The sequence below is a fragment of the Arvicanthis niloticus genome, chromosome 15 (assembly GCF_011762505.2).
Source record: "Arvicanthis niloticus isolate mArvNil1 chromosome 15, mArvNil1.pat.X, whole genome shotgun sequence".
Taxonomy (NCBI): Eukaryota; Metazoa; Chordata; class Mammalia; order Rodentia; family Muridae; genus Arvicanthis; species Arvicanthis niloticus.
In genome coordinates this window covers 11,264,122-11,287,126 of record NC_047672.1, presented here as the reverse complement: position 1 = coordinate 11,287,126, position 23,005 = coordinate 11,264,122, and the positions used below count along the sequence as shown (strand labels likewise).

The 23,005-nt window shown below is 43.2% G+C and overlaps 1 protein-coding gene across 2 annotated transcripts in view; it reads right to left on the bottom strand.

Moving 5' to 3' along the window:
* Nucleotides 1-21,349, bottom strand: part of Jazf1 (JAZF zinc finger 1) — a 300,929-nt gene extending 279,580 nt beyond the window's left edge. Inside the window, exon 1 of one of the 2 annotated variants that reach the window (XM_076913329.1) lies at nucleotides 21,329-21,349. Coding sequence is in view for 1 of the 2 variants with exons in the window: in XM_034518806.2 (XP_034374697.1) it covers nucleotides 20,938-21,052 (115 nt within the window). In the remaining variant the exon portion in view is untranslated. Of the gene's footprint in view, nucleotides 1-20,937; nucleotides 21,248-21,328 lie in introns of those variants that run through there. The other variant, XM_034518806.2, reaches the window with a different exon arrangement.
* Between the last annotated feature and the right edge of the window lie 1,656 nt (nucleotides 21,350-23,005).

Genomic DNA, 23,005 nt, shown 5'->3' with positions numbered 1-23,005 from the left:
AGTACAAATCAGGAAGTCCTTGAGTGGCATCCCCTGATAGAGGGTTTCACATCCTTTCTTTGAGTCTTCCCAGAGAACCTGCCTATCTTCCTGACAGCACTTGCTGCTGTTGTCTGGTTCCAAAGCTCACTTGCTCACTCTGTCTGTCTGACTGTCTCTGTCTCTCTCTGTCTCTGTCTCTCTGTCTCTCTGTCTCTCTGTCTCTCTCTCTCTTTTTCTCTTTTTCTCTCTCTCCCCCTCCCCCTCTGTCTGTGTGTGTGTGTGTGTGTATGTGTGTGTGTGTGTGTACATGTATGTGTATGTGTTCTTGTTTTCCATTTATCAGCTGGAGAACATTTAGGAAGAAAAATGAAATCATGGAATTTGCAGGTCAGTGGATGGATCTAGAAGACATTATACTGAGTGAGACAAGCAGAACCAGAAAGACACACAGAGAGTCTTCTTGTTTGTGGATCCTAGCCACAAGTCTTTAGATGTGTGTCACCTGGAGAGTAAATACAGAAACTAGAAAAGAAAAAGGACACAGGATAAGGGGAAGCTGGGGTAGGGTGAGGGACTGGAAAAACAGGGACTTTATCTGGGGAAGGCAGGTGTTGGGGGAGAGAGAGACACTAAGGACAGGGATGGGGGAAGAGAGACAAAGAATACTAAGAATGACTCCAAAAGCCATAAAAATTTTATGTTTATTTAAAATACATATAAAAATACATGTATGCATATACATATACAAATAACTTAAATGAAGTTGTGTCAGTTGAGGTGATAATACTCCCCCAAGAACCACTGAATATCTAATAAAACCCCAATGCTAGTCACGGGAAATCGCCCTTCCAGTTGTTGGCAGAGGAATCCAAGTTTCCCACACAATATGGGCTATTGCCATCACTCTTGGTTGCCTCCCTGAACTTGAAGGTAAGTCCTACTACTGCAGACAATCCACAGTTCAGATGCAGGAATCAGAAGTTATCAAGTTGGAGTCGACCTAAATACCTCCTCCTTGAGGGCTGGCTCTCAAAGTATTGGAAGGTGTTATACAAGGGACCAAAAAGAAGAACAGTTGGTAGTCCTACCCAACTGCTCCTGTGAATCACAACGAAGACTGGGCCAGCAGGATAGCTGCAATGGTGTGATAGTGGTACTTCTAGCTTGGGGTTAACCAACAGCTGACCAACTAGACTTCATGCCCATTCAACAGAAGGGAGTTTAGGCCTGGTGCTGTGAAGCTAGCCAACTGTGACTGGAGAGGTCACAGAATGGAGACAGCCTAAAGCTGCCACTTTCCAAAACCAATGTAATGTCTAAATGCACTCTAAATATTTAGCCTTATATCCATAAGTAAGTATGGATAGAAGCGTAGCCTATATCCATAAGTGTACCTTATGTACATATCTACATAAGCATAGCTCCCACTCCTAATCGAAGAAGTTTCTTTTATCAACAGATGGACACTGGAACAATGATCCATAACTAGTCAAAATACAGAGAATAAGTGACCAAGAGGTAAACAACGCAAACTCATACTTTGCCAATGCTACACCTATACCTAGGCCTCAGGGAAATTGATGGAGGAGAGGGTAGAAAGGTCTTAAACCAGAAGGTCTTCTGTGAAACAATGTCTTCTACATGTGACGGGGAAGCTGCATCCATGAAGTCCCAACAATATGGTTGCCTGAGCAAGATCAGCACAGTGACAATACCAGTTCACATGTCAATGCAGACAGGAAAATTTCCATATAGTTCCACCCTTACAGCTACAAGGGGTTAATGTCTACTGAGAGAGGGAGAAACAGTCTCCTCTGGGGACAAGCTCTCACATACGTTGTCCAATCCCAAGTGGTCAGCCTTGGACACATGTAAATATGAGCAAAGCTAAATGAACTCACTAGGGTGTGTGTGTGTGTGTGTGTGTGTGTGTATACATATGATAAAATAACTGAAGAAAAGATCATGAACTTGGAGACACAGAGACTGAGGGTAAAGGGAGGTTCAGAGTAACAGAGATATAGTCTTCCCATATGTAATCCTCAAAGAAGTTATAAAATACAAATAAGATGCAGTTTATGTCTATTGTTTCCTCCTCCTCATCTGCCCTAAGATAACACAGGGGACACTCTTGAGTTTGGCAGACCGGTTCTTTAGCTTGAGGTAGTCAAGTTCAGTGTCTTGACCTATAAAATGCAGATAGTTACAGGATGTCTCATGAAGACGTTTTTAAGTATCCAGTAAGGTGCTGTGCTGCGCTGTGCTGTGTTGAGCTGTGCACATGTGCAGTTCAATAAAGCATCCCAGCTATTAACTATTACTATACTACTCATGCGTTCCCACACTCCTTTACACTACTAGGCTATCGCTGTTCAAAAAATGTAAAGCTTTCTAAAGTAAACTTGTCTGTTAGTACAAAGAAAGAACTTGTTAGCAGTCTACCAGAATGCCCACCTCCTTTCCCACAAACAATAGAACACAAGGCCCAGAGCCCTTACAGATCATGGAGCCCTGTGATTAAGTCCTCACTAGTGGATTAGTGCAGCCCTGGGCCATACACATCGGAAATGTACTCCTCTCCACTCTTCCTTCACTCCCCAGGTGAGCACCAAGATTCATGTTCAGGAAAAGACCACAGGAGATCTACTCTTTATCTTAGAGGAGAGAAGTCAGTCTCGGGAAGCAGAGAAAGAAGACGGATAGAAGTAAAGGTCTGAATGACCACAAGGAACCCAGCAGCTTTCCCCAGACTCCTATATGAAAGAAACATAAACTTCCTGAACCCTTAATCCATACAAAGTTGGATGTGCTATAGTTAGCAGAAAAGATAAACCTTTTATGCCAAATGGATCACTTTCTGCAAACTATGACTTAACAATATTTACAATGCCTCTAAACATGCTAAATAATAAGTAAGCTCACACTCACAGCCCAAGAAGACAGATTGACAACAGGAGTGCAAAGAAAGCAGAGGGAAATATTCTTTAAGTATTCCTGTCACACTTAAACATCACTTTCCCTACCTCTTTCTTTCCTTCTCTTCTCTCCAACCCTCTATGATCCCTCTTCTTTCTCTTTTCCTTTCTTGACAGGATCATCTCTCAGACTGGTCTTGAACTTGCTATGTACCTACGGCTGGCCTTGAATTCTTGACTCCCTTGCCTGTACCTCCAAAGTGTTAGGATTGTAGGTGTGAGCCATCATGCTCAACTTTTTTTTTGCATGTTTTTCAATGCTTCCAATACAACAGCAAAGTCAGAGATGTATAAAGTGGTCTAATCAGATGGAAAACAAAAAATAACTCAAAGCTTTTGTGTGGCTTCAAAGTGTTTATTTCAAGCAAAATGTGTAAGTGGAAAAAGGGACTGGATCACTGTTTTCAGAAGTCATCACATCTGAGTCTTGGGGCTGGAGCCATCTTGGTAGATAATGTAAAATTTAAGTCAGTACAGTTGATACTTTTGTAAATTCCTATGTTATAAACTTAGTACCACTGCAGAGAGGGGATAGATATGGAATCATGGTCCATGTCCCAGAAGGCTCATCTTCTAATCAGAAGAAACAACGATTACTGTGATAACAAAAATTTAAATGGTTACATGCTGTCGACTGTAACCACTAACAGTGAAGCTTCATCAGATAACTTACTGAATTTAACACAGACACTGGCATGTGACCCTCTAACTGGTAGTTATCATATTCCTCGTTCTGCACATGTGAAAATGATGCACTATCTACCTATCCAAGATCATGTTAACACCCCTAGGCACCTGACTCCAACGGCAGGTCCCTCAGCACACAAAGGCGCAAAGTAAAGAGGAAATGGAGAAAAGAGGCTCCCAATTTGCAGGGCAACCTCATCCCCTGGTACTGGATTACCCTGGGGAAAGCAAAGAAAAGCACATCCAGCCAAGCAGTGTGTAATCTTCACTGAACTCTCAGTGGTGGGTGGGTACTACAGGGAGTATTCACATCTCAGCCCTCCAAGCCACTCAAGAATTAGGAATAAAACACACAGGACAACCCAACTGAAAACCTTTGGATGTTTAAGAGCCTAGGATGGAAAAGGGGCCATCTCTGACTACAGAGGTAGACTCCCTTATTTTTTATGACCAACTGAAAACCATGAAAATGCTTTCTCCTCCATAAGTTTCAACTTCCACGTCTAAAGTGTCTATTCATGTCTCCTGGGGTTTTACAGAGTATATGATTCTGAAGGTCCCTGGGACACTGAAGGGACAGCTACCTTCCACTTTAGGAGAAAACTTGTCTTGGCACTAACATCAACATGTCTTTTGTCCCCTCTATTTCTGATAAAGAATATCAGTAACCAACTCATACTCTTCTTCCTTCATGTAGAAATATACTACTTTGGCCTACCAACTCTGCGACTGGTCATATGACTTGACTTGGCTAACAGAATGTTACAGGCATGACAAGAAGAAAACCTTTAAACATCCATTGTCTGCCTTGGCTCTTGAGTTCTGGCATTTACAACAAGCAAAATCAACTGTCAGTAGCAGCTGCCACTTTCTCCAGGTACCAGAATGCGCACACCTGAGCAGACTTAAGCAGCAAGACTCAACCTGTGGGTCATGACCTCTTTGTCAGCCCTCAATCTCCAAAAAAACCATATATTACAATTTATAACAGTAGCAAAGCCACAGTTATGAGGTAGCAGTGAAACAATTTGACGGGTGGGGGTCACAGCATGCAGAACTGTATTAAGGTTGCAGCATTAGGAAGGCTGAGCAGCACTACTCTAGATGATCAGCCTGAAGCTGAGCATCTCCCTTGGTCAGCCAAGCCTCAGGCCCTGCGGACCTTACACACCTGTGCTGAGGGCTGGATGCTCTGCTACTTCTGGGCATGGCATTCCTCCCAAAGGCCTCATATCAAGGCACTGACCGTTTGCTTACATGCTGTTCGGATGGGTTGAAGCCTTTGAGAGAGGCCTAGGAGAAGTAAGGGGGAGGGGGTAACTGTACCATACCCTTGAAGGAGATATTGGGACACCAGGCTCTCCATCTTTTTGCTTCTGCCTGCCATGAGGTGAAACAGGTCTCTTCTACCCTGTCCTCTCACCATGAACTCCCATGCCACTACAGGCCCAGTGCAATAAGACCAAGCCTCAGAAACTGTAAGTCAAAATACAGACTTTTCCTTTTGTAAGTTGATTTAGTTCACAGATTTGCCACAGGGACAGAAGTAACTATCATGGCCATTGAGCCTTGGAGAATTTGTGATTAGCAAAACTGCAATGTGCCACAGAATATTCCATATTAACTGAAAGACTAGATTGCAGGTAGAGATACATACACCTAATATTATCATTTTAAATTTTTATCTTGAATTTCACTTATGTGTGTGCATCCTATCACCCAAACAACTACTTCTCAGTTATGTGAACAAAGATGCCAACAAGTAAAAACAGAGCAGAATAATACATTCTTGGTGAAGTGATGACCTATCTTGGCAGAAAAATACGTATGCTACATGTCTGAAAATGCAAATCTGGAGAGAGAAAAAGGTAGTCACTTTTTTCGTGACAAAGTTACATTAAATACCCCTTTTCAATTGGGAAAAAGCCAAGCTCTGAGGAAACAGTATCTTCAGGCTCAGGATCTACCACAGCCCTGAGTGATTACACTGGTAATCAACCAGTGTGTAGGTCAAGCCTACTTTATTTTCTGTTTCTCACCCCTCACTTGTAATGAGCCAGTAAAGTCTATTCAAGGTTTCACAAAACCACTGAAGAAAATGTTGAAGAAATCTATAGGTCCTCAGAGTATAGAGGCAAACATATTAAATATGAACATATATAAAATCTTTTTCACACTTGCTTTTAAAATCAAATGCCAAACGAACTTCATCCGTCAAATGAATTAGTCAACATTTTTATTTATAGATTTTTTTTTTAAAAAATGGGATTCTTAAAAAAAAAAAAAGAGTAAGCAAGCTACATTTAAGGAGATTGGAGTGCCAAATGTATTTTCTCAGATCCCTCCATGACTTTCAATTCAGTAATAATCTATGAGATCCCTAGTGTTGTACTGAAGCCCAAAGGCTAAGTGTAATGTGGCCACATCAAGACCCACATCCTCAGTTGGGGGCAGACTTACTTTCAGTCCATTGGTGACATCATGTGACTCACAGGTCCACACGGGCAGGCCCAGACTACCTTCTTTCCTTTATAGACCACCCTACCCTGTCCTGTCTGTCTCCACCTCCATAACAAATGGCTTCTTCACCCCACTACCCTGTAGGTGTTCCAGGTCTACTCACACCAACTATTCCGTGGAGAACCCTCAGGGATGGCTTCCTCCAAACACAGCATCCTAGACCCCTCACTTCAGACAGGCCTCCCAGCCCCTGCCTCCCCACTCCTTTATGTTCCCTGCCTTTTAGCTGTTTAACATTACTTCACTATACTGTTTAGCCACCGTCTCCAGGAGCCCAAGGAGTTTAGTGTGCATTTCACTACTCTCACCTCGGATCCTAGTCAAGGCCTTCACAGTTGGCACTCCGCAAATATTTACTAATAAAGATTTGTGAGTTTAGACATCACAACATAGAAAATGGAAAACAAAATAATTTAATACTTATTAAGTCAACATGGTTTTTGATCTTTCCAAATATAAATACAACAGTGAAGAAATAAGTGGGAAATGTTGGAAAACCTTTCTTACTCAGCTACTGTTAGGTCACACAGCCTGGACTAGCTGCCTGACTGTGAGCCCAGGATACTATAAAATGGAGGAAACTATGGGCGTCTATCTTATAGGACTGAAAATAATTTCAGTAGGAAATGATTGTCAAACGCAGCATTTAAAGCAGTTTCTGCACCACATGTCCACTTTGGTTATTACTGAGTTTCTAATATCTTCTGTCCTGGGGATTTCCTTAGGAGCTTCCAGCATCTGAGAATGTAACATTTGAAAAACTGTAAGTTACTAAAGAGCTGCATAGCACTTAAGGGGAGGGCGTGGCATTTTGTTAACTTAAAAGAGTTCGTTCTCGGAGTCTTTACAAAAGCCCTACAAATCCTTTCACAACAACTAATACACAAAGTGTCTTCTGTTTTTCCAGTGCTTCGTGGCTGAAGGAGAAACTCTGTTCTCTGTTTATATATAGTTTAGTAAAGCTCTCTAGAACCTGGAAACGCATGTCCTTACGGCTAATCACCTGACCTAATATCTCAAAAAATGAAAACTACATAAACAACACCAACTTAAGGCTGACATACTTTAAAACCACTACAATTTGTGTAGGGTAGCTTTAACATCCCACGGACTTCTACGACCACTCAGTATGACTGGTACAAACAGGATCCACAGCCTTCAGGGAGACCAAAGTCTAGAAAACATCTCTAAATAAGAATGATTAACCCGACACATAAGCACATATGATTACTTTGATGACTTTATTTCTTCCACTGTACTGTAGAAACATGGAGATGGAAGAGTTTGAGAAGTTTGTGGAGCTGGGAGGAAGGCTGAAAGTCTGGATAAACATATCTATTAACTTTAATTAATTGTCTGTTCTTAGTTGGCAGGCCCTTCATGTGCATATTTTTATTTAATCTTCATAGTAAGAAGTAAGTCCTATTTCCATCCTTATTAGACAGATGTTGGGATCTCAGAGAATCACACAGCTTTACAAAGGTCACATGCTAGTTTGGAATCTAAGAATAGCATCCATAACCATCCACAGCCCAGTTCCAGCCCAGTTCTCTCAGAGGAAATGACCAACAAAACACTTACCAGCTAACACACCTAATCTGTGTGTGCTGCCATATGATACCCTGAGTTTTCCATGGGTTCTTGACCCTTTTTGGAGAAGTAGAAAGGGGATACTGAGAGCTTCTATTTCTTGGAAAGGAATAAAGAGAAGACTCCCACATGTAGGTTCACAGACCTGTCAAAGAGCTTCTCTCAGAAGACTTGAACACCCTTTTACTAGATAGAGAAGTCAAACTATTTCCCCAGCTTTCTAAAGCATTCCCAGTGGAAACCCAGTCTTTGTAAAATGCATCCTGGTATGAAAGAGCCTTCTATTAAACTGAAAACATCAAGGTGCCAACTTAGTGCAGTACAAGCACTTGGGTCTCATAAAATGCAGAGCCAAGTGCTGTGCTGTATACCTGTGGTCCTGGCTGCTCAGAGCCTGAAGCAGAAAGAACACTTGCATCAGCTTAGATGCCACAGCATGATTCTGTGTGGGAAGAAGAGCAAGCATTTTACAGAATTCCATAATGTAGGCTGTAAAGAATAAGTAGTGGATACACGGTGACACCAGTGCTTGCTTCCCGAACACTCCACTGGTGGGCACCTGGGGCTAGTGACTTGCTCTGTGTCCTGGTTCCCTCTTACATCAAATGGGAATACTGCTGCATAGTATGTACTGGAAACTTCCAGAAGGCAGTTTATAAATAATAGTTGTAAAGGATGTCAGAGATGCTCAAGCCTAAGGGTTTGATCTCAGAGATGGTGGGATCAGGATTCAAAATGCAGATTTCTTCTTCAGCTCAAGTTTCTTTTATCTACTCCCCAGCCTTCTTTATGCCAAATAGCCTAGCAAGAAAATGAGGGAAGAAAGAGATACACTTGGGTTCAGCTTGTGTAGTCCTCAGCATATCCCAGAGTACCAAACATTGTAGGCGAGGCCTGAAATAATTCAAGTCAACTCCACACTATCCCAAACTGGAAAAGGCCCAAATTTTTATTTTAAGATGTAAAAATAAAATGAATTTCCTTTTCACTCCCCTCCCCCACTTTTATAAAGTTATTTTTTCATATTCCCTAAATATAAACTGTCCTGTACCAATTTGGTATCTGTGTATATGCCATGTATATTCAAACCCATATATGCACACATACAAGGCTAGTTTTAATGATGTCGCCCATAGTCCAAAGGCACTTCGTAAATCACTCTTTTCATAGCCAGAGTGCTGCTGGGTTTCTGAAAATACTTCTGGAAAAAGAGAACAGAAAGATGACAAGACCCTATCCTCTAGGTAGGAGCTAAATTTTGGAGGGGAGAAACAGAGCATACAGTAAGGAAGAAACTCACAAGACAGGCAGACACTACAAGATAACACAGATGACTGACTATAAGAGTTATCTTTGTCGGCCAGTGGTGGCGCATGCCTTTAATCCCAGCACTTGGGAGACAGAGGCAGACAGGTTTCTGAGTTCGAGGCCAGCCTGGTCTACAGAGTGAGTTCCAGGACAGCCAGGACTACACAGAGAAACCCTGTCTTGAAAAACAACAACAACAACAAAAAAAAAAAACAAAAAAACAACCAAACAAAAAAGAGTTATCTTTGTAAGATGAAGAGGCTTTCTGTACTGAAGGAAAATATTTTTACTATAACCTTACCAAGCAAAAATGCCTTAGTTCATATCTCACTAGATATGGCATCTAACTGGTATGATAACATATTAAGCTCTGATTTGGAAAACAGTTCTTACATGATGAGCAGAACGTCTGCCTCAGGGAAGGCTGGGAGGGTAATCAGATAGCACAGTTTCCAGGACAAGGCGAGTCCCTAATGGAAAACCTAGGGAATTAACGCAAGTTCTGTGCAGCTACCACTTTACAGCTCCTTTGTGGAAAAATATATAATATTACATATGTAAGACCCTTATGAGTCGGGCGGTGGTGGCGCACGCCTTTAATCCCAACACTTGGGAGGCAGAGGCAGGCGGATTTCTGAGTTCGAGGCCAGCCTGGTTTACAGAGTGAGTTCCAGGACAGCCAGGGCTACACAGAGAAACCCTGTCTCGGAAAAAACAAAAACAAAACAAAAAAAATGAAAAACAAACAAACAAAAGACCCTTATGAAGTTGACTATTCAGATCAAGAAATGAGAAGAAAACACAAAATTTTATAAACTGGTCATACCAAACATTACAAAGTCTAAATCCCCCAAAGAGAACCTGTCTGTACATTAACAGCTGGACATAGGACATACTGCTAATCTCCACTTAGAGCTGGGCATGAGCATGAATTGTCATGATAATAATTTGCATTAAAATGACTTCTGTAGGTGGAAAGATAAACCAGCTTCCCCTCAAGCATAGGTGATCAAATTCAATTTGCAATTATTATTTCAAAATAATTACTTTCAGCCTCATATATCTTTGTTGGAAATGTCATATCAAGTCTTACAATTGTTGTCAAATTTGCAAATGCATCTCATTCACATACAAGCCATAAAATCTGATGACATATCCGGTTTGTATGCATGGACTAACGTCACACATTCTTTTACTAAGTGACACTTTGCTGTCACCATTTTTGGCATGTTATGTATATTCATGACAAATAAACCAAGATACTTACACACGGAGAATCTTTAAGAGTACATGTATAATTGCTTCTCTGCATTACCGTGTATATTCCTAACGAAGAGGAGCGTCTGTCCCGACTGAACTAAGGTAAGAATGGGCCCCCATTTACAATTTCACACATCTACTGACCGACTGTTGGCGCCATACTTCAAACCATTCTCCATGACAGTTATTACAGTTCACATTGATGCTTCAATGCTACCTCTGACTCAAGCCTTTGTGAAAGGACCCTAGGTGACCTGGGCAATGAGTAGAGTCCCTAGAAAGCAATTCTCACTAGAGGATGGCCAGGGAAACAACTGGATGAGATTACACCATGAACTGTATCAACACCTCTCACTAAAACCAAACTAAAGGTGTCCTTAGTTCACCATCTTAGTTATGTCTCAAATCCACTCTCAACTCCAATACCACTGAACCTACGGAGAAATGTCCCAAGTTGTATGTAGAAAAATACTGTGACTTTTGTCAAAATCTTTTTCAAACTGTACAAATTCTAATCTTGCAAGTACCTGGCTACACACACTGTTAGGCTTCTCAGAGCTTCAAGAGGTATTAGATGGCCTTGAAAACATATTAAAAATTAGTGTGTGCATGTGTGCGCATACACACACACACACACACACACACACACACACACACACAGCGAATTCAGCATTCAAAGGAGAGGCCTTTCTTTGAATCAGCATAGCAATAATTATGTCCCTGTAAGTAACCCCTATAAAATATATCTTATCTGTATATATCTGGTCTCTTCAAATACATTTTACCTCATAGAGGTAAGAAACGGTAAAAAAAACAAACAAACAAAAAAAAACGTGGGGTAATTATTGTAATCATGAGCATCAGCCATTGATATTAGAGAGAGAGAAGGAAGGAGAAAGTTAGAGAATGAGAACACATGTATTTCACACACACATACAAACATGTACATATAAATATATGGATTCATAGACACACATACATATAGATGGCATAATACGTATATACATACTATGTACATGTATTATAGACCAGATATAATAATCAGTCTTTCCTTATCTGGAGTTTTGCTTTCCATGTAACCTTCATTCAACAGCAGTTTTAAGGTATCAAAAGAAACTTATAAACAGAAAATGTTCACACTTTCTGGTTAGAATGATATTCTAAATAGTGTGGTTAACTCTTTTTTTGTCCTGATGTCTCCCTGGGCCTGACCCAGCCCTTTGTCTAGTACCCACACTCACTATGTATGACCACGCATCAGGCTCAGCGATCAGCTAAACTGTCAAGTAGCAGTTAAATAAACCAGTTTATTTACTAGTAGCCCCAAAGTCAAAAAGTAGAGACGTTAGCAATTCAGATATGCCGAGAAAAGGCCATACGGCGAGACCTTTAAGTGGAAGTTCAGTGTTTTTGCTAAGAAACTATGAAAGGACAAAGAAATGTATACTCGTTTTGCTCTGAACTTTAACTGTAAAAGGCAACAATCACGATGTGTATAATCCTAAGTACCTAGTTAAAATGAAAAAAGTTGTAGGTAAAAAACATGAACAAAAAGTATGTTCTAACCAATAGTAATACATAGAAAATAGTATACATATATACATACAAATATATGTGGTTATGTATTACCCACATATATCCCAATGTGTAGATAACAGTATGTATCTAGGTACTACTTTCCTGAATATGTGAATATATAATCTCTCTACTACATCTTCAAATATACCTCTCACAGATAAACTGCAATATATATGCCATTTATACATATTGAACGTATACTACTGGTATATACCGCACATATAGTATTCCCCACTGATCCCCACATATATGGTCAAGTCACTGTTGCAGACTGGCAAACAATACACAGTTCTTTCCTTAGGGTAGTGATTCTCAACCTCCTAATGCTGTGACCCTTTAATACAGGTCTTCTTGCTGTGGTGAACCTACCCATAAAATTATTTTCCTTGTACTTCATAATTGCAATTTTGCTACTGTTATGAATTGTAATATAAATATCTGTGTTTTCCAATGGTCTTAGGAAACCCCTGTGAAAAGGTCATTAGACCTCCAACTGGGTCACAACCCACAGGTTGAGAACTGCTGCCTTCAGGAATCAGTGTGTGAACCAGACAAGGAAAAGTACCCCATCAGAAGCCTGTCAATTTTTTATTTTTGGATGCTAGGCAGAAGATGTATATTTAGTGACCCAAGACAGCACACTTGTCTCCTGCCAAAAGATTTTATTCTTAATGTAATCATCCATTATCTGGTCCCTGCTTACAGCTGGTCTTTTTAAAAATAGCAACAATGACTACAGTATCTAAATATTCTAGCACTTTCTTTAAGGAGAAAAATTTTTATTTTGTATGTGCATGTGTCTGCAGGGTGTGTGTGTATGTATGTCTATGTGTCTCTCTGAATGTCTGTCTGTGGTGTGTATGTGTCTGTCTACTGTGTGCATATGTGTGTATGCGTGTGTGTCTGTGGTGTATATGTGCATGTGTGTGATGTATGTTTGTTTGTCTGTAATATATATGTGTATGGTGCATGCATGTGTGTATATATATGTGCCTGTGAAGTGTGTGAGTGTGTGTGTATGTGTGCGTGGTGTTTGAATGCAGGCATATCCACACCACAATGTACATGTGGCACTCAGAGGACAACTTTCAGTTCTCTCCTTCTATCATGTGGGTTCTGGGATCTGAACTCAGATCCTCACGTTTGTGTAGCAATGATTTTAACTCACCAAATCATCTCATTGGCCCCAAGAAAACGTAATTTTCTTCTAACTCTGATTTAGAGTGTAAAATGAAAGGCATTTTGAAAACCACAGATAAATTTCTGACATTTGTAGTTCTGATTTCCAGATTCCAAAATGTATATTTGAGGGTCAGCACTTTACCCAAGTCAGTGTGAACAAACCTACTGTCTATTAGATGATCGTGAAGTAAAGTGAAGCACTTCTTCAGTTGCTGGCATAGTCATAGTCTAGTCGTACCATCAGACTCTGAAGGCAGAGAGGCAAGGACCAATGGGAGACAGAGAAGGTAGAGAACCAAGACTAGGAAAAAAGATCTTTTTCAAGGGTTTAGGAGAAGTGCCTTCTGCCTCTGACAGAGGTCTAAACAGAAAGCCTCTGGTCTCCAGACAATCCCTGGAAAGCCTCTCTGAGTGTCACCAACCTGCTTCAGCCTTGAGGCGTCCTCCCTGTCATCAATGGTAAGAACTGAATTCTCTGGAAACAGCTGTCAGCTTGTATTTCTTGAACTGTCTACATGGGTGACATCTATAGAATACAGGAACTCTAAAGAAAACCATCTTCTACAAACTATGGAGACTTGTGTCCACTAATCAGTTGTAAGCATATACTTCAGTTCCCTGTCAGAACAGTGTACACTAAAGGGAAGCGAGCAGACAATGGTGAAATTTACTATATACCATGTTCAGTAGGGATGCTTCATACAGGCTAACTTGACTCTACATGAGAAGTGAACAGGTATAGAAATTACTGAAGACTGTTTTGGGATGTAGTTAGGCTTTGGGGCTCTGATAGCAGCTATGTTTGCATGCCTACGTGAAGGTGCACATTTCAAACCTCTCAGCTCTGTGCCCAAAGCCTTCTTGGGAAAGCATGGAGTAACACGGATCTTGCTGCCAAGCCACAGGGTGCAGAGAAAGTAGGAAGGCAGCAACAAGCCTTTCATTTATTAATATCCTCATCCAGCCACCCCTTCTCCCTACAGGAAAGCTCTGTAGGGGAGGTGCCCACAGTTCCCAGGCACAGTGCCTCTTTCTAGTGCTGGTCTTTTCAGACATGGTCAGGCCAAGGGAAAAGCCATGTTCTTAGCCACTGGCCATGACACCACTTTCCTGGTCCATAGTGGCTAAGGCCGTTGCCAGGATCTGAAGTACTTCTGTCCACACAGAAGTAACTGTGGCCAAAGGCTACAACACTGAGCAGAGGACACAGGCTACTTCCTAGCCTCAATCTCTTCAAGATGTCCTGAAGACTGGCATCATCACTGAAGTAATTAAATAGCACTGTGGGTAGGTGGACACGACTCTATTGTTAACCTCTATGCAGGCCTCCCTGTGAGGGTTACAAATACACAAATGGAATAGATTTAATGATGGAGATAATTTAATACTGTAGATGAGTCTTTTACCTATATAATCTCATTTAGTCCTCATTAACGTTTCACAAAAAGATGCTGTTGTTGTCTTTATAGAAAAGACACAGTATACATAAGCAGCCTGTCCCGTCAGAAGGTGACAAGCTGCAGAGGTATACGATCAATCTTAAGCATGCCAGACTCACCATGCTGTTTCCAGCTCAGTTACATTCTAGGGAAACCGAACAGTTGTGCGTGGAAGGGACACAGGAAGAGTACAACCAAATTTTGCAGACCCAGATTTGCATATCTATGCAGAATTAAAATCATAACTCATACTTATCAGCCATGAAACCACAGTGAAGTCATACCTTTGTGCTTCACTTCACTGAACTGTGAAGTAGGGCTGGCTATAGGCCTACACACACTGTGCAACCTTCTACTCCACTATAATGCCTCTTTGATACTGCAAGTACTTACTGCATTAATTAAATTTTGGTGCCATGCCCAAATACTTGACAAGAAGCAACTTCTGGGGGAAAGGATCTAAGGGCTGACAGTCTGAGGAGCCCTTATTTACCATGGTGAGGAGCATGATGGCAGGAGCATAAGGTGGCCGTTCACATCAGCAAACAAGAAGCAGACTGGAAAGGGCACTAGACTGTAAGACCTCAAGGCCACTCCTGGTGACCCACCTTCTTCAGCAGGGCTCCACCTCCTGAAGGTTCTACGGCCCTGTGAGGACTAGCAGGAGCTATAGGAAAGATTCCACATTCAAACCATAGCATTTCAGTCTTTCCCATTCCCCACAGTCACGGTCATCTCAAGTGAAAACTGCACATATTCCAACAGTGAGTTGGCAAGTACACAAGTGACAATGCTGTAAATGATGAACAAGCAGTGGAGAGGGGCTGGAGAGCCAGCTCAGCAGTTATGAACATGTGCTGCCTTTCCAGAAGACCCAGAACTCACATCAGATGTCACTATCACTAGTGACACTCTCTTCTCTTGTGACCTGGAAACCTGCAAACACATGGCTTACACACACACACACACACACACACACACACACACACACACACACAAAATAAACCTTAAAAAAATCCCAACACTGTTTCAAATCCCAAAGTTTCTTCTGAGACTAGAGGCAACTATCTTAACTCTAAGCTCATGATATAAAAAAAAAAAAAAAAAAAAAAAAAACAAGTTACATACTTCCAACACACAATGGCATAAGTACTTCCAAAAGGGAGAAAGTAGGGCACAGTAAGGAAAGATTCGACTACAGCAAGACCAAAAGCTAACAGAAAAAACACCAAGTCCTGCAGCTCCATATCTGGCATTTGACACTCATGTTAGAATCATCTGGACTCCAAGAGCCTTAGTAGCCCTGGCTGGCTTTGCACCTGAATCTTTCCTCAGTGATATACCATGGTCCTGAAATTTTTAGCATTCTGGAACTTTCATTGCAACTTCGACTTCATTTTCCCAGCTTCATGCAATGGCCTCTCAGGCCTCATTCCAGGGAAGCCAATTCTTCCACACACTGCCTGGCATTAGCAGCCTTCTAGAAACCTTGGCAAAAGCCTGTATGACATTCCTCCTCCTCAAACCCCTTACTTTTACATCTTTCAAGCCTTTAAAATCAGCAATTTGGAGGACACTGCTGAGTTCTGCTATCATCTTGAGGTGTAGCCTGGCCCCTCTGGGCCAAAGCTAGAATGGCTGTGTCTGCTGGTTGCTGAATCTGCAAAACCATTTTCCTAGACAGTTGTTCTGAGGCAGGGATGCCCTTCGGTAGCACTCTCAGCTCAGGCTCTCTCCCTTCCAATAAACCTGGTTTTCCTTACATGGAGCCTTTACTAGGGGGGAGGCTTGTCCTCAGTACCATTCCGGTTGTGCCAGTGCAGAAGGAGAAGTCTCTCTTTAACTGTGTTCATCTCCTTAACAACTACAAGAGTTTTTTCAGTACCTGCCTTGTCTGTGACCTTAAACCTGCTCTTGGGCTCAGGAAACTAGAATTTTCTTTAGATCCTCCTGCCCCATTTTGTTGCTCTTTTTAATTGTAGCCCTGGACGAAGGGCAGTGAGCAGTAACCATACCACAGCCTAAATGCTGCCCTGCCTGGAAACTTCCTCTACCAAACAAATTAGTCCATTACTTTTGACTTCAGCCTCAGTTCTCAGGATACAAACAGAATAAAGATAGATTCTTTACCAGAATATAACGCCAGTGTCCTCCAGCCCCATTCCTGAGTTAGCCCACTATTCTCCACATTTCTCTCAGCATTTTCATCTTCCAAACAAATGCCCCCACTAAGTTCTGCTTATGGTATAGTGGGGTTTCCAAGCCCAAAGTTCTATAATCTAACTTATTACAGAAACCGCCTCACTTCACAGTATTTTTTTTTTTTTATCAAAGTTACTTCTCTTATTGTTGTCATAAAATACCTGACAAAAAGAATTTACAAGAACATTTATTTTGGCTCAAGGAGTGAGGTACAGTCTGACATGGCGGCAAGAAGTGTGAGGTAGTCAGTCACACTGCATCACCAATCAAGAAGCAGACCACAGGAAGTGGGCAGGGCTCGAGGACCTTCTTTTCCCCAAAGGCCTACTTCCTCCAGCCAGCTACTTCTTAAAAGTTACAACATAGCCTTCTATAACTAACTGTACTACCATTTGGGAGCCAAATATTCAAGCCCATGAACCTGTGGAAGATGTTCCCATTCAAACCATAACATTTATTAAGTCATCTCTGGAAGTGAATCTACATTATTGATAGGAATTATCCTCATGTTTCTTTTCAGAGGCTCTGGCTTTATTCATTAGATAGCTAATATACCCACTCTATGAAATGAAGCACCTGTGGATTAGAGGGAAACAGGTAAAAATGTCAAGTCTGGTGATGCTCTAGGTCTAGAGATGCAACTAAGACTCCAGCCCCATAAGTGACAGCTAAGGTGAGCCTCTTGCCATCCAGAGGAAGTTAGTTCTTAGTTCATCAAGTATGTTAGCTCATCATCACTTTGGAAGAGTCTCTCTTCCAAAGGCATGGTCCCATCTTGGGCCAATTCTGCTCTCCCTGCCTGGCCCTCCCTGTTCCCACTGATGTCACCTTTCTTAAGACTGTGACCCTGTGTTAGCTTCTAGGGCCTATCCTGACCAATTTATTTAAAATTCTAACATTCATTACTCCAAACCACTGTACCTTATTCTAACTTTTCTTCTGTATCATTAACTACCTTTCAATACACTCTATCATTTACTTAAATTGTTATTCATTTTCCTTCACTAGCGTTTAAGATACCTCATACTCTGGTGTTTTAGTTTTCCTTTACCAAAACCCAACAAATATTTAGAATTGTCCCTGGCAAAAGGCACGTGCTAGGCTATCACACAAATTCAAAATGGAGGTGTAATTTCACATATGTACCCAAAGATAAAACCAGATAATGGTTCCACAGTTACTCTCTGAGCCCAAAAGCCAAAAGATTTCACAGCAGTGACAGGAGTGTTCATTCATGAGTCTGGGGCATGACCTTCTTACTAAATGTAGTGTTCTCTGTGTTTCCAAGCTTCCTTGTCACCAGTCTAACCTCACCTATTTATGATCGTCACGCCAAGAGTGTTTCTACAAACTCCAGTATCCATCACCGTGAGAAGCTTCTCTGGTCTCCAGGAAACAGCACCGGGCCTCTGTGTGGATAGCAGGGAGTGGAGAGTGTAGGACTTCACAGTTACCCAGCTGTGGGTGTGTTAAGGCCAGGTAAGTGAGTGAGTAGGGGAGGGCTTTGGGCTTAGAATACTTGGGTTGTTCACTGAGATGGGACCTAGGTCCAGTACCAAACAAACAGAGATGAAAGGAAAAAAAGCAAAGAGCAAATCAGAAGATCATGTGTCTTTAAGGAGTATCTTTAAGGAGGAGAAACACTGCTTAAGACAAAGACTAGGGAAGCAGATTTATTTTGTCTTTGAAGCCACAGTTCCTTGTTCCTTGCTAGAAATGGAGAGAGGTAAAAACAAGAGCTGTGGCTGGAACTGCATGGCAAAACTGGTTGTTTGGAGGTGAAGCTATCAGCTCAATAACCAGAATCACCAGAATGAAGACGCAGCTATGTATACATTTATACAAGAAAGACTGCCACTCACAACTTAACGTAGGTAATCAGAATGATAACCAATAGTAATAATGAAAACTACGGGCTTTGTAAAGTCAGTGCTTTTGGCTAGTGATTAAATGGTAACAATTCAAAAAGAGTCCTATCTCCTAACCCTCTTAAGGTTATATATGACACTAAATAAGACCCTTGAATAAAAGTAAAATAACATACACACCTTGGGTCTCTTCATGAATCTTTAATGGGGCCACTAGCTGATTAAGACATTAAATCATTCACTAAAACAAAAACAACTTCATCTTATATCTAGAGCTTATCATATATCATGTGTAGAGCAAATCACAATAAATAATAAAGGGTAGAGCTTTCGTTGAGTACTTTTGTGTTTTCACTCTTGCCTCTTCATCCAAAGTATATTTATACAGTACCTGACTCAGATGTTACTCTTTATGAGCTCAAATCCCATCTCTTTCTGCATGGCTGGTTGCCCTTTGAAGCCCTCTTCTCATCTGAGGTACGCTGCAGTTCCGGTGAGCCTCTTCAACTTTGGATTCAAGTGTTTCTTCATTTTAACATCTATTTTTCAAAATCTTTGCTGGAACAACTATTTCCTCAGTATAATAATTGTTAGCCTCGCCAAAACAATTTAAACTTATTTTTTCAATACTCTCACCATTAAAGAAAATCATTAGACCTCTGGGAGTGAGATATCATCACTTAAAAGTTTAGTTTTAGAAAATTCATAAACCCTCGACCCTCTTAAAAGACGGCTGCACAATACTGGGGCAACTTTTGCCAACTCAAAAAAGAAGCTTCTGATTTACCAATGCTAGTCTAAATCATCTGATTCCAAGTTAATTCAAAAGAAATAGTTGTGTTTAATTCATGTTAAAACTTATGTTTTAATCAGCCAGTATTCCAAATAGGAAAGAAACCAGATAAAACTATTATTACTCACTCAACTAACATAAATTATTGTTTATCCCGATATAACTGACAAAATGGATGGAACTTGTGATATCAATTTTCTGTTATCATCTCTGTTTAGTTTAAGGAGTAAAGGGAGTCCAGTGATGAACTAGGATAACTCGTCTTGAAACTGCATGTTTAAGCCCTGGTGAGAAACTTACTTTATACCTGGAGCACTTTTAGCTGTGACTACTTAGTCATGATATGAATCGGCAGCTTTGCTACTCTATTAAACCGCTTTAAGACACCCAAACTGAGAGCGTAGGTCCTTTACCTCACTTTTATCAGAGGAAATAGGGAAAACTATTAAGGAGATACTTGGAAACTTTGAAATTTTTCAAAGGCTGACAATTACTCATCAGATTTCTCTTTTCAAAGGCATTTTGCAGACAACTTTCATGATTAGCTCCCACTCTGGACGGCCCATCAAATCCCGCTCTAAACCGGCACTTAATGCTTATTAAGCGCCCACTGTGTGCAAGGAGAACGCATTCTACAAAGCTAAGGGGCATAAGGCTCTGCCTCATTTTATTCGAGCATAAATGCACAGCAGTCGTGATTTACTCTCTCAACTTTGCAGAAACGTGAGCTGCATCCACATGGCCGAATCCATGGCATTCATTTGATCTCCTCGAAGCAACGCACAGGTAGCCTCACCCAGGCAACCAGCTGCCCTCTTCACCCACCAGGCCACTCTGGGGAGCGGCCACACCTTCTGCAGGTGGCTGGGTCCCGGGAGCCAGAAGCACCAGACCCATCTCTCTCCGCAGGGCTAGTAGGGATGAGAGTGCAAACGTGGTGCAAGGACTTCCGTGAGGCGCAGGACTTACAAGGACCCTGGGTCCCCGGAGACACAACTGGCCCCGCAGGGCGCCCCTCCCCCGCGTCCCCGCGCCCGCACCGCGCAGGCCCCGCGGGGACGGGCGCACCTCCGGCCTAGCCGCAAAGCCAGCGCCGCGACACGCCCGCCCGCCGCCCGCGGGCTCCCCTCCGTTGCCGGGGCCTCGGGGCGCTCCGGCCAGGGATGGGTGCGGCCCGCAGCCGCCCGAACCGCAGCCGCCGCGCCAGGCCGGGCCCCGAGCCCGCGCCGCTCACAGCACGCAGCGCCCCGCGCCCGGCCGCCGCGGCCCCCTCCCGCCGCGCCACACCTAGCAACCGGCGCTGACAGGACGCAGGCGGGGGAGGAAGCGGAATGGCTGCCGCGGCGGCGCCTCCCCGGCTCCCGCCAGCCTGACAGCTCGGGCCGGGCGGAAGCGGCGTGCGGCACCCGCCCCCCGCGGCCCGCGCCCGCCCTCACCCGGCGGCCGGCCATCCCCGCGCCCCGCGGCCCTCCACGCCCGCACCTTATCGGGCGCCCGGCCCGCGCCACCCCGGGGCTCGCCCGCCGCCCGACCCCCGCCCACCCGGGCCTCACCGATGTGGTTGTCCTCGATGTGCTCGATGAGGTCGGCCAGCGTGGGGAAGTGGAGTCCGCAGCCCCCGAAGCGGCAGGTGTTGGAGAAGAAGGAGGCGGCGGCGATGCCTGTCATGGTGCTACATCGAGAGCCCCCCGGAGTCGGCTCTGCGAGCGCCGCGCGCGCGGAGGCGGAGGGAGGGGCCGGGGAGGGGGCAGGCGCGGGGAGGGCAGCGCGAGCCCGGGACGGAGGAGAGGGGGCGCGAGGTGGAGCGCAGCGCCGAGCCTCCGGGAGGCAGCGGGAGGCGGCGGGAGCTCGGGGAGGGGGCGGGGAGGACTCGGCGGCTGGGAGGAGGGAGCAAGCGCTCGCCTGCAGCTGTGCGGGCCCCAACCTCCGCGACCCGGGCCTCACCTGGCAGCTCCCGCCTCCAACTTTACGTCCCTGGGCCTGCCCTTCGCGGCGTGAGGTGCCTGCAGTCCGCTGGGAGCCTCCCTCGGTTGTGTGCACTACATTCTTAATAGATCCACATCTATTAATTACACATGGTTTCCCCCAGATGAGCACTCGGGGAGTTACCCGGCCCTCTCGGGGACATTTGTTTGCACTTGGCCACCTGTCTAGGTGTGACAATGGCATTCACTAGGGACCCAGGAAAGGTAATTGTGTGCACCTTGTTCTTTAAACTTTCTCATTTAAAAAAAAAATTTAAAAAGTCCGTATTCTCTGGAGGTTAGTAGTAACTAATTGATTTTAATGAAGCTTTCCCCCAAGGCCAGAAGAAAAATCTTAGCTTTATTTAAATTTCAAAATAGAGTGCTTGGTTGTCAAGCGCATTTGACTGTGTTTTACATATGTATCACGTTTGTTCTCCCTGATTCTTCTGAGAAAACAAAAATCTCAATTTCTTTACCCTGAATTACTGCACCTCCTGCACCCCTTGCTGTGGCTCGGGTCTGGCAGTGCTGATCCACAGAAGGACAAGTGTAATGGTTTGGAAACGAAGTCAAAGCATACTCGATTTTCACTTGAAAAAGATTTCACCAATCAATTAGGATTATACCATCCTGTGAGCGTTTAAGCCATAATGTTGACCAGTTAGCTTCCTAAGAATCAATTATCTTCTGGTCCAACCCCAGCTACAGTTATATTTTACCTACAAGGTGTATATTTTCTTCCAGGTGTTCAAGGAGCACCAGGAAGATGTGCATTGATTCGAGGCTGCAATTTAAAAAAAAAATTATTCATGCATTCTGAATTTAGCATTTTTCTTTAGGACAATTCTATTTACTTTCTGGTGCATATACCTAGAAAAATAGCAATCCTGTCTTTTAAAACTATATATATATCACTTGTGTTATTTCTAATAATAGGATTGTTAGGGCACTTCGTGTAAATTTAAATATAGACATATGCAGTATTTCTGTCACCAGAGAAAAATCTCACAATCTCCTAGTCATAAAGACTGAGGCTGAGTTCTCTCAACCATTGACATTTTTGTCTGGTCTGTCGCTTCTTCGAGCCTCCAAGGTGACAAATTTGCCAAGGGGAGAGCTGAGTTGAGCGGGGGCTGGGGCAGCAGGTCATTAAAGTTCAGTTTGGTGCCAGGAATAATTTCCTGGGATCAAGTGAGGATGGGGGAAGGGCACCCAAGGGCTTGATAATGAGCCAGGGACCCGCTTGGCTGGAAACTGGGGCCAGACAAGGGTCTAAAGAGCAGGAGTTAGAATTCTACATCTTGAATTAGAATTTTGGCAACTGTGCAGTGAGCTCAGCTGCCCAGCCAGGGAGGAAGGCCTTTAGCTGAGAGCAGGCAGAATATCTGGCAGATAGACATTGCACCCAGTGACATGGAAATGCAATGGGAAAACTCCAGCCAAGAATGATGCCAGAACAGCCTCCTTAGAGATGTTAGGCACCCCAACTCTGCAGCAGCTGAGGGAGTGCCCTGAGCCGTGAAGTGACAACTCTGTCCACAGGAGGAATGAGTCTCTATGTGGAATTATCAACTACAGAAAGAGTATAGGAGGCCCAGAGGTGGTTCAAGCAAGAGGACCCCTCCATGGAAAGGCCAGAAGGGTGTGAGCGAAA